The sequence below is a fragment of the Pinus tabuliformis genome, chromosome 4_2 (assembly GCF_031772625.1).
Source record: "Pinus tabuliformis cultivar Carrire ecotype Pingquan chromosome 4_2, CPIR1, whole genome shotgun sequence".
Taxonomy (NCBI): Eukaryota; Viridiplantae; Streptophyta; class Pinopsida; order Pinales; family Pinaceae; genus Pinus; species Pinus tabuliformis.
The window spans coordinates 570,653,303-570,666,484 of NC_142304.1; the positions used below are offsets into that span (position 1 = coordinate 570,653,303).

The window sequence follows — 13,182 nt, forward strand, 5'->3', positions numbered from 1 at the left end:
ATGAATTATTGAGTTGCAAATTATACAAGTCCCTCAGACACACAGTCACAACTTTACAAACATTATGATTTTGAAACTCAATTTCAAACATTATGATTTTGACGATGCAACTTTCTTTTTCAACAAAGATGGAAAAATAGTTGTATATCTTGTGTTGTATGTAGATGATCTTTTGATGAAAAGAAACAATGAGAGATACATTGCATCCATAACGAAAGAAACGAGGAAATGTTTTGAAATGACAAATTTGGGCTATGTTCACTACTATCTTGGTATTGAAGTAGCCCAAAATCCAAAGTTTATATTCCTCTCTCAAAGGAAGTACATTGTAGATGTGATGAACAAGTTTGGCATGATTAAGTGCAATCTTTTGACTACTCGGATGGAACAAAATTTAAAGCTCACATCCACTCAAGGAAAATAATTTGATGATGTAATAAAGTGTGGAAAACTTGTAGGAAGTCTCAAATACCTCACTACTGCAAGATCGAACATCTAATTTGCTATTGGAATCCTCTCGAGGTTTATGTAAAATCCTTGTGAGGGTCATTGGTTTGCTATAAAAATTTACATCAGGGGATCTCAAGACCTTCAATTCAAGTATACGCACCTAGGTGACATTAGCTTGATTGGATACTCTAATTCACATTTCGATGGTGATAAAGAAACTTGGATATCTTTATCACATTTAGTTATGCATCTTGGATTAGGAGTTGTCTCCCGGAGGTCACACAAACAATTAGTTCCGACAGATTCCATGACTAAGGTAGAATATGTGACAACAACTGAAAGAACGAAGGAAATTGTGTGGCTCAAGAAAAATCTTAAAGATTTTCACAAGAAACAAGTGCATTCAACTCTTCTTTTTATTAACAACACTTCTACAATAAAGTTGGCAGGGAAAACAAAGTTTCATGATCAAACCAAGCACATAAATACAAAATACCATATGATTCAACATTATGTTGAGGCCAAAACAATCCGCCTAAGACATATTTCCATAAATGAGCAGATTGGAGACATCTTCACCAAAGCCCTTAGAAGGGAAAAATTTGACTGATTCATAATGATGCTTGGACTCATTTACGTGCCTTGATATTAGGAGGGGAATGTTGAAACCTAATATTTTTTATTAGGTAAATCCATGCAAATATTGTAAATAGAAAAAGAAATGGAATTGGGAGACGAAGCGACATTGGGAGAGGAAACCAAATAGTCTCCCTCTGCATCTATATATTAATGTTCTATGTTAATGAAAATTATCAATTCATTCATGGAGTTACTCCTCACCTTAAAGTTGTGTCCTTATTTTTCCTTTAATTAAAGTGATTAATTAAAATAAATGTTATATGAACAAAGTGCCATATGAAATTAGTTATGCCTTTTGTGCAAGTTATATTGATAAAACAAGGTATTAGTCCATGGTATTATAACAAATTCTATTTACACATTAAGAATGTTTATAGTAAAGTGGGGTAAATATTCTTGGTCAAAAATATTTTTCAATGTTTTTTTAAATGTATAAATGCTTGAAAATATATAATTTTTTATAGTTAATAATAAAATAGTAGTAATTTAAAATAAACTTATAATTTAGTTAGTTTATATATATATATATATATATATATATATATATATATGTTTTTAATTTTAGCAATATAAGATGTATCCTTCGTGAAGTGTTTTAAATGTTTATTATGCATGAATGTGCTCAATTTACATTAATTATAGATTTTCAATAATAAATCTCTAAATAATGAATTCAAATATGAATCACTCCTAACATGTCTGAGAAATGCATAATTTATTAGGTATAAAATTGTTTTGTATGAAAAACACATATTTTGAAGTGGTAATTTACACTTGGATATGAAGTGGGAAATTTCTATGAATTTGAACCAATCATTCCCAAAATATGACGACAATCATTTCTGGTTTTGAGAATGTTATGGTTAATGTGTGTGAAGGAATGAATCCAAAATGAACTTTTTGTTTGTTTGTTTTTGTTTGTTTGTTTTTGTGATGGGTAATAAAATATATTAATATCACATTAAAATTCAGTCCAATTAAATAAGAATAATATTAAAAAAAGTCGCCCTTATAAAACTAAATACATTTATTACGATTAACATTGTTTGATTTTATCTGATTATTTTTTGTCATTTAAAGGGACTGTGATTAATATTATTATTACAAGTGATATTATTTCATTTGAACCCAACCATGACGATCAAGGCTTTCGGATTTGCTTTATCTCTCATGTTATTACTTGCAATGGTGGGTTCGCAAGATGTATGCTCATCTGTAACCCAAATGAAATCCCAAGCGGAACTCCATTCTTCAATATTGTCCGAAGTGCATTCTTCACTTGTAATTCTGGAACAAGACACGGTCATCAACGGTTACTACTACGAGATGACGGTGTATGGCACAACCACAACCACAACTACGGATTTGCAAGAAGTCTGCTATCCGCTACTCTCTCCCCTTGAGTGCACCACCTACCTTACTTTCCTCGGTGATCATGTCTGGCAAGTTTGCAACAATGCCATTGCTGCTACTATTGGATATGTTGCCGCTTCAGTTGGATATGGTGTCAATTGTTCCATGCTCTATTCCACATACATCTATTAGTTCCTCATTGAATAAAACCGGAAGGAATCTCTCATCTGTGTAGCCATATTGCTTCCTTGTGTGTCCGTTATTATGAATTTTCAAAACAATATTGATTTACCTTAGAATAGTTTTCATTATCATCATCACTATCATTAGAAACCAAAGCATCAATGAATTTGGAAGTGTAAATAAGTTAATTTAGAGCTCAAATATAGTAATGAGGGGTTGAATATAACTCAATTTTGAGTATGGTTATTTTTAGTTTTGGTTTTTTATTTCTCTTTGTCTTGCTACCAATATTTCTATTTCCATAGAACCATCATGACATTGTAAAATTCCTGGAAGTGTAACATTGAGATAGTTATTTATTTTCTACACATGTTATATTATTTTTATTTTTACCATATTTTTAACTATTTTCTTTAGTTTCGGCTTTTTAATTTCTGTTGTCTTGCTGCCAATATTTCTTTTAACACTCTAAAATTCTATAGAAATTTGAGATTGAGATATTTATTTACTTTTTGCACATGTTATAGTAGTTTTATCTTTTTTATATATAGATCGCATATCACTCGTAGCAATCTCTGGTCTTTCTAGCATATTTCTTGCTTAGTAATGTGTTAGTATCTACATTTTTTCAATGAATATTCTAAATTGTTATAGTTTGGAAGTTTTTCTAGAATGTATGTGGATTAATGTACATTTTTAATACAAGATTGATTTATAACTGAATAGCAGTCATTATCATCAATTTGTTGGGGTTATATTTTATATAACTTTATGTATTTCAAATACTTTTTATTCTTTTATTTTTATGGTGTCCAAGGTTTTTTTTCTCATTATTAAACAAATTAAAAAAATTATTAGATAGTTATCTATTTCATTTACATAGCTTGACTACTTTTGTTTTGATGGTATCTAAATCAAAGTTGCAATGCCTTTGATGTGTAGATAAGTTGATTTGGGTGGGGTTTAGTAAATCTAGATTTCAAACCTTATAAAGAGGGTTGAATATAAGTTAGCTTTGAGTATGGGTTTTTCTTTTATATATCTATCATAGTCTTTTTGCCAATATTTCTATTTCTATGAAGCCATTGTAACTTTGTAAAATACTTCAATGTTAACTTTCAGGTTGAACTATTTATTTATTTTATTCACTCATTTGATCTTTATATAAAAATCCCATATCATGCATAATATCATATATTTTGTTAATTTAAGGTGAATAATATAATTTTTTGGACACGTATGATATAATCAAGCTCATTATGTGAGTTTCAAAGTCATTTGATTTGGTTTTATTTTTAGTATGAAATATTTTGTTAGTTTAAAATGAATAATGAAATTTTTTTGAGACTACAAATAGTATCCACCTAATGAGTATTGAAAAGTCAATTGATTATGCAAAGTCACTTTCTACAGCATTTTTGGACTAGTCATAAGTTTAGATTCATGTTAGTCTAAATCTATGATAGTGTGAAAGAGATAAAGTCTCTCAAAGTAGAAAACGTTTTTACAACACAAAACTTGCATAAATGTTGTAGATCCATGTGAGGTTTACACTTCCAAATATTTTTTAGATTAAGTATAAAATCTATGTAAGGTTTAAAGTTCAAAATATTTTTTGGATTAAGCATATAAATGGATCTAGAAAATATCATAGGGATAAAATTTGTTGAGATGTTGTTGGTTCCCGAGATAGTGACATACACTAGATTTGTGAGATGGTGGTCAACAAAGACCCACTTAGCATCACACCTTTGAGAAACACCCACATAGTCTTTAAAGTCTCACTCTAGACACTAATGGGTGATTTCACGATCAAGTTTATGAAATGTGACAGTAATGGGTCACTTTCACAATCAAGTTTATGAAATGTGACAGGTTTGTCTTCATGACACAATGCATGGTTTCTAGGTAACACATACTACAATAGCACGTTGCTACTATGCCCTATGCATAGTGCATGATATTTTAGTCCATCTATCTATTCTGAAACCCCACCATGACCATGTGTGATGTAACATAACCCATTTAACCTTAAACATAGGGACATGTGTGCAAGTGTTACACAACTGTCATGGACATATAAGGCCAGCTCACACTTCAAACTATAATCAAGTGGGAAACAATTGTGCTAAATTTGTGAGGTTTAACAACCATAATACTACAAGACAATACAAAACCAAAACATCACTATATACTATTACGTCGAAACATATGATCAAGATGAGTATTAGGTTTAGAAAACTAGACTAAAAACCATTAATGACATTATAGTTCCGCAACGAAAAACATGTAAAACCCTCACTTAATATATATAACATCCACCTAGTTATGAGATTCATCCATACACTCAAAAAATATGCAATAGAATAAAAGGTACACAATGTTTTTCCAACTATTGTTTATAAGCACAAAAGAGCACAACAATTCTTCCAACAATATTTCATATATATTAGAAAAATAGGCAAAAAAACTAAGGGTTATATGAATTAGACTATGAGGCTCTCTCACCATCTTATGAAACCATTAAAACATGACAAAACACCATCATAAACCATCCACACCAACACATATATATCCAATAAATACAACCCATTATTATATGGTTGGTGAGCAATGACATACTCGACCATGGTTCCAAAATCACACTAACACAATATTGTTACCAAGACCAATTCTAACTCATCTTCCAAAACACTTTGTGATGCAGGAGCATCTGGTCGATAGGGCACAGACCGAGAAGAGGCAGACCAGGTTTCTGAAGAAGATTTGGAGAAGTGAATATTTCAACAGTTGGACAGCAAAACTGTCATAGTTTTTTTTTTTATTATCATTTTGTTCTTTAAGGATTAAACTACAGCATTTAGTTTATTAGCTTAAGTGTCTTATTAACTTGTTTCTGTTGCAATTGTAATAACAGGTCCTAACTAATATTGTTAAGGGCTTGTAGTTATAGGCTTTGAATTAAGATTATTAGAGAATTAGACAAAAAGACCATAAATCATTGTAAAGCATCAAACCTTTACAAGACAGAAGGAACAGACAAACTAACAATAGCCAAGTCACGTAACTGGAGTAACTGTCAAGTAAACTGTAATCTGGAACTAACTAACAGTTACCTAACTACTGAACTATTGTATAAGAAGACAGGAAAAATACATGTAAAAGGTTCTGGAGTGTGACATTGAAAAAAAAGAGAAATAGCAGAATACAATTCTTTTCCTTCATATATTGTTCAGTGCATCCTAAATAAATTTACAGATTGTGATTTTATGTCCTCGAAGATATATCTTGCATATACAGTGAATTCTTTTCATTACATCTAATACAAATACAACCGTGACAGAGTTTCACACAGCGTCCACGCACATTCATCTATTTTCATTTACTGTTTATATTCACACATTGCAAAGTAGTATTGTAACCAAGTATCATTACTCCGAGAGGTAAACGCACACATACATCAAGTTTTGTTCATGAAGATACATTGCAGGTCGACACAGTAACAGGGTATTCCAATTACAAGCGTCTCATGACCAGCCGAAGCCGAGGTCAAGTGAAGAACGAAAGGAGTCGGGCTATCAAGCAAGAAAACCACGGTCCTCAAACCACAGGTAAGCAACGACACTGAAACCCCAAAATTATTACATTCGCTGTGTATAAATCTTGCCGGTCATAAAATTGCCAACGGCCAAGCAAGCGAGAACTCATAAGACTACCTAGCACTGCTATAGAATGACCGAGTGACGAGAGAGCCAAGGACCGGAGCATTAACCGAAAATTAGCACAGAAACCCTCTGAATCACAAAAGCGGGTTGAACCCTCACACAGACTTGACTCATTAACGTATACAAACAACCATAGCAAGCAAATACAGTGCAGACCAAAAGCCACAGAAAAGGGTGGAATAGAAACAGAGCTACCCGGAGGATAGGCGGTCGAATCCCCTGCAAGGCCACGGAACCAGTTACCTGCAACCACCGTGACATATATTGTTAGGGTCGCGGATGTAATTAAACTCATGCAACAACAAATAGCTCAGTGAAAGACGAATAGAAAGAACAGAGGGAGGAAAGAACCGTATAGAGCCACGGTGTGGAACCTTACCAGTTGTAACCAGGCCCATAAGTCGCAGAAGCTCAGTGACAACCTAACCACAGAGGAGCTGTGAAGGGTTAGGCAAAATTCGAGTTGAGGACAAGAGCATACAGCATGAAACGAAACCCTTACCTGAGCAGACGAAGTTGAATGATGGGTTGAAACCAGAGACGGAGTTGCAACCTTGAGCTTCCCACCGAGACGGAGCCGAACCTCTGAACAAAACCCATAGACAGAGCCGAATACCATAGCAGAACCACAGAGAGTTAACGTAACAGTGAAAATGACCAAATGAGCGCGAACTAGCCGGGGAAAAGGGCCAAGTGAGAATTAGGGTTTTGCCAAATCCCGAGACGGACAGGTGGAGCGTGGAGAGGCGGAGAGGTACAGGTGGGTGATTAAATATCACCTAATTCCTAAAAGCACAATCAAACAAATATCCAATTACGAAATAATCACACAAGTCCACGTAAGGTTTGGGAGTGAGGGACACGTGGGTTGGGTCCCCATCAATTGGTATTAGAGCAGTTTTCTTTAGTTAAGAGAAGATGGCAGAAGGACAAGTGTCAAGACGAGGACGTGGAAGAGGTGCACGTAGAGGAGCAGATGAAGGATTGCGAGAACAAATTAGAGTTCTTACAGCTCGCTTGGAAGCAGTAGAAGCGGGTAGACGAAGAGACCCAGAACTGGGAGACACCAGTGAAGAGGAGGTGATGACTGCTGCAGAAGGGGCTGATGAGCAAGCTCCAGAATTGAGGTTGCTGCGACAGGTTTTGATGGCCAGCAGCAAACCAAAAACAGAAATCTAAAATTATGATGGCAGTCTGTCTGCGGAAGTCCTGTTGGACTGGATAAGCAAACTGGATAAATATTTTGAAAATGAAGAAGTCAGTGAGGATAAGAGGGTTAAGTTCGCTGCCACTAAGTTGAAGGGACACACACTATTATGGTGGGACAGTGTCCAAACAGACAGAAAGAAAATGAACAAGTCGTCGATACGACTATGGTCCAGAATGATAGCGAAGTTGAAGGGCAGATTTCTGCCGAAAGATTACCAGGTGGAATTATATCGGCGAGTGCAGAGCCTAAGACAAAAAGGGATGACAGTTAGGGAGTATACAGAAGAATTTTACAGGGTAAATTTACGTGCTGGTTATACTGATGATAACCCAGAAAAGACAGCAAGGTACGTAAATGGATTGAGGATGGAGATACTAGATGAAATTAGTATTCTTTCTCCCCGGAATATTGAAGAAGCCTTTCAGAGCGCTGTTAAGGCTGAGGAAAAGATTAACAGAAAACAGAACAGCAGAAGAGGGAGAGGAAGTAGCAGAGGACGAGGACAGTCCTACGGAAGAGGTAAGAGTGTTGCAAACAGCGAAGAAAGCAGCAGTTCAAAAGCTTCAGGGACAGCCGAAAAAGGAGATAGCACCAGAGGAGGTCGGTCATACCAGAGAGGACGAGGGAATGGCTGCGGAAGAGGGGCGAATGTCCAGTGCTACAGGTGCCACAAATGGGGGCACAGAGCCTTTGAGTGTCCAGAAGCTGAACAAGCTGGTCAAAGGGGAACGCTGATGGCACAGCCTGAAGAAGCTGAAGCACAACCCCGGGAAGTGGAAGACATGGAAGAAACGGGGGAAGCTTTAATTTTGAATAAAGTACTGATAAAGCCACCCAAGGAAGTGGCTGAAACAACCCAGAGGAAAGCACTATTCCGGACAGTCTGTAAATCACATGGAAAGTGTTGTAAGGTAATTATCGACAGCGGGAGTACTGACAACTTGGTAGCCACGGAGATGGTGGAAAAGTTGGGGTTGAAGCAGCTGAAGCACCCCACACCTTACAAGGTGTCGTGGCTGCAGAAAGGCCACCAGTTGTTGGTCGATGAACAATGTGAGGTGGAGTTCCGCATTGGCAAGTACCACGATACAATGGTCTGTGATGTCATGCCAATGGACGTGTGTCACATACTGCTCGGAAGGCCATGGCAGTATGACAGGAAGGTGACACACGATGGCAAAACAAATTGTTATAAATTTACGAAGGATGGGGTCAAACATACACTTGTACCCATCAAGGAGGAAGATACAGCTGAATCCAGCGGGACAAAAGCATTATTACTTGGAGGAAAGCAGTATATAAAACAGATTGAAGAAAATGAGATTAATTTTGCAGTGGTAAGGAGGATGAAGCCAATATTACTGAGCGTGGAAAGGTCAGAATTGCCCAAGGAGATCCAGGAGCTGTTAGAAGAATTCCCGGATATTGTGGCTGAGGAGTTACCTGATAAGTTACCTCCCAAGAGGAGCATCAGCCACCATATTGACTTTATACCCGGATCAAGTTTACTGAACAAGGCAGCGTACAGAATGAGCCCCAAGGACAACGAGGAGGTACGCAAACAAGTGCAGGAATTGTTAGACAAGGGACTGATCAGAGAGAGTTTAAGCCCCTGTGCGGTACCTACAGTCCTTGCACCCAAGAAGGGGGGAGAATGGTGAATGTGCACAGATTCGCGGGCCAAAAACAAGATCACCATTCGATACAGGTTTCCCTTGCCTAGAATGGATGATATGATGGACTGTCTTAGTGGGGCAGCGTATTTTACTAAGATAGATCTGAAAAGTGGGTACCATCAGATCAGGATTAGAGAGGGAGATGAGTGGAAGACAACCTTCAAGACCAACGAAGGACTGTACGAATGGCTGGTCATGCCATTTGGATTGAGTAATGCTCCAAGCACTTTTATGAGATTAATGAATGAGATGTTAAAAGTGTTTATAGGAAAATTTTTAATAGTCTATCTGGATGATATTTTGATTTTCAGCAGGACAAAAAGAGAACACCTTCAGCATATCCGAAGGGTGTTCGAAAAGCTGCAGCAGAACAAACTATTGGTAAATTTAAAAAAATGCACTTTCTTGCAGAAGGAGTTGATTTATCTGGGATTCGTGGTAGCAGAGAATGAGTTGAAGATGGACCCAGAGAAGATTGAAGCGATCATGAGTTGGCCGTCACCCAAAAGTTTATTCGAGGTACGTAGTTTTCACGGTTTAGCAAGTTTTTACCGGAAGTTTATCAGGAATTTTAGTGAAATCTGCGCACCCATGTTGGACACCATCAAGAAGGCCAGCCAACCTTTTTGCTGGACTAAGGCGGCAGAAAACAGTTTCCAACTCCTGAAGCGTAAGATAACAGAGAGGCCAATCTTGAGACTGCCCGATTTCAGCAAACCTTTTCAGGTTCGATGTGATGCCAGCGGGACAGCTATTGGCGCTATACTCAGTCAAGAGGACAGACCAGTGGCATTCTTTAGTGAGAAGCTGAATGAGAGTCGGCAGAAGTATTCGTCATATGATAAGGAATTTTATGCAGTGGTTCAAGCCTTGAAACATTGGAGGCACTACTTACTGGGAAATGAGTTCGTTTTGTTCTCTGATAATTCTGCTTTGCAGTACATAACTCAGCAGCACAAACTGAACCATAAACATGCCAAGTGGGTGGAGTACCTACAAAGTTTCACCTTTGTGTTGAAACACATAAGTGGGCAAGCCAACAAAGTGGCAGACGCTTTGAGTAGAAGAGCCCTGCTCTTACAGGAAAGTGGCATACAGGTGATGGGATTTGAATACTTGAAAGATTTATACCAGATGGACGCGGATTTCAAGGAAGCTTTTGAAGCATGCTAGAATCCCGTATTGAGGAATACAAGCCCATGGCTAGATTACAATCTACAGGAAGGATTGTTGTTTCGAGGGGGACAGCTGTGTGTTCCAGATTGTTCGATGAGGGAAAATCTGGTGAGAGAGAAACACAGTGGCGGACTAGCGGGACATTTTGGCGTCAATAAGATAGTGGAGCAGCTCGCGCATTTTTATTACTGGCCAAGGATGAATCGAGACGTGCAGCGGTATATAACCAGGTGTAGAATCTGCCAACTACCGAAGGGACACAGCCAGAACACGGGGCTGTATACACCCCTACCTGTTCCAAGCAGGCCGTGGGATTCAGTCAGCATTGATTTTGTCCTAGGATTGCCTAGAACACAGAGGGGGTATGATTCAGTGATGGTGGTGGTGGATAGGTTTTCAAAGATGGCTCATTTCATTCCTTGCCGGAAGACAAGCGACACCACGAACGTGGCACATCTTTTTTTTACGGAAGTAGTTCGACTACATGGCTTACCGAAAACTATTGTTTCAGACAGGGATGTGAAATTTACAGGACATTTTTGGCGCACCCTGTGGAAAAAGCTGGGCACACAATTAAACTTCAGCTCTGCGTATCACCCGCAGACTGATGGACAGACAGAGGTGGTAAACAGGAGTTTGGGCAACTTATTACGCAGCTTGACGGGGGAGAACTCACGATTGTGGGACCGAGCTCTTGCCCAGGCAGAATTCACTTATAACGATTTGCCAAATAGGAGCACCGGTCTTAGCCCATTTCAAATCTTGTATGGTATGCATCTGTGAGGAGTACATGAATTACGAGATTTGGGACAGCTAGAAAGAAGGAGTGCAGACGGGGAAGATTTTGCAGAAGCAATGAGTGAGCTGCATGAAAAGGTCAAGACGAGACTACAGGACAGCACGCAGAAATATAAGCAACATGCAGACACAAGGCGGCGAGAGGTAAACTTTGAAATTGGGGACGAAGTCCTTGCACATTTGCGCCGAGAGCGGTTTCCTAAGGGTACGTATAACAAACTGAAGTTCAAAAAAATCGGCCCATGCAAAATTCTGCGAAAATTCTCAGCGAATGCATATGAAATTCAGCTGCCACCTGATATAGGCATATCACCCATATTTAATGTGGCAGACCTGTTTCCATATCATGCCCAGGCAGAGGAAGAACGAGTGGTACAGCCACAACGGGACACCCAGTTCGAGGACAATCTTTGGAAGAAACAGTTACCATCGGTCAAGACCCATGAGATAGAAGGAATCATCAGCACGCAGGTGGCCAAAAAGACACGCAGAAAGGAATATCTGCGTTATCTCGTTAAATGGAAGGACCGTCCAATGGAGGACAGTTCTTGGCTTGACGAGATGCAGATCCGAAAGGCAGGTTACTCGGTGGAAGAACTCATGGAACGGAGCCAAGAGAACTCTCTTTTACCCCGGCAGCCTGATGCAGGAGCATCTGGTCGACAGGGCACAGACCGAGAAGAGGCAGACCAGGTTTCTGAAGAAGATTGGGAGAAGTGAATATTTCAACACTTGGACAGCAAGACTGTCATAGTTTTTTTTTTTATTATCATTTTGTTCTTTAAGGATTAAACTACAGCATTTAGTTTATTAGCTTAAGTGTCTTATTAACTTGTTTCTGTTGCAATTGTAATAACAGGTCCTAACTAATATTGTTAAGGGCTTGTAGTTATAGGCTTTGAATTAAGATTATTAGAGAATTAGACAAAAAGACCATAAATCATTGTAAAGCATCAAACCTTTACGAGACAGAAGGAACAGACAAACTAACAATAGCCAAGTCACGTAACTGGAGTAACTGTCAAGTAAACTGTAATCTGGAACTAACTAACAGTTACCTAACTACTGAACTATTGTATAAGAAGACAGGAAAAATACATGTAAAAGGTTCTGGAGTGTGACATTGAAAAAAAAGAGAAATAGCAGAATACAATTCTTTTCCTTCATATATTGTTCAGTGCATCCTAAATAAATTTACAGATTGTGATTTTATGTCCTCGAAGATATATCTTGCATATACAGTGAATTCTTTTCATTACATCTAATACAAATACAACCGTGACAGAGTTTCACACAGCGTCCACGCACATTCATCTATTTTCATTTACTGTTTATATTCACACATTGCAAAGTAGTATTGTAACCAAGTATCATTACTCCGAGAGGTAAACGCACACATACATCAAGTTCTGTTCATGAAGATACATTGCAGGTCGACACAGTAACAGGGTATTCCAATTACAAGCGTCTCACGACCAGCCGAAGCCGAGGTCAAGTGAAGAACGAAAGGAGTCGGGCTATCAAGCAAGAAAACCACGGTCCTCAAACCACAGGTAAGCAACGACACTGAAACCCCAAAATTATTACATTCGCTGTGTATAAATCTTGCCGGTCATAAAATTGCCAACGGCCAAGCAAGCGAGAACTCATAAGACTACCTAGCACTGCTATAGAATGATCGAGTGACGAGAGAGCCAAGGACCGGAGCATTAACCGAAAATTAGCACAGAAACCCTCTGAATCACAAAAGCGGGTTGAACCCTCACACAGACTTGACTCATTAACGTATACAGACAACCATAGCAAGCAAATACAGTGCAGACCAAAAGCCACAGAAAAGGGTGGAATAGAAACAGAGCTACCCGGAGGATAGGCGGTCGAATCCCCTGCAAGGCCACGGAACCAGTTACCTGCAACCACCGTGACATATATTGTTAGGGTCGCGGATGTAATTAAACTCATGCAACAGCAA

General features: G+C 38.3%; 1 protein-coding gene across 1 annotated transcript; it reads left to right on the forward strand.

Moving 5' to 3' along the window:
• The first annotated feature begins 2,223 nt into the window (after nucleotides 1-2,223).
• LOC149170591 (antifungal protein ginkbilobin-like protein 1) lies at nucleotides 2,224-2,634 on the forward strand. Its single transcript, XM_089425645.1, has one exon. It carries the CDS (start codon nucleotides 2,224-2,226, stop codon nucleotides 2,632-2,634), a length of 411 nt encoding a protein of 136 aa, XP_089281771.1.
• The last annotated feature ends 10,548 nt before the right edge of the window (nucleotides 2,635-13,182 follow it).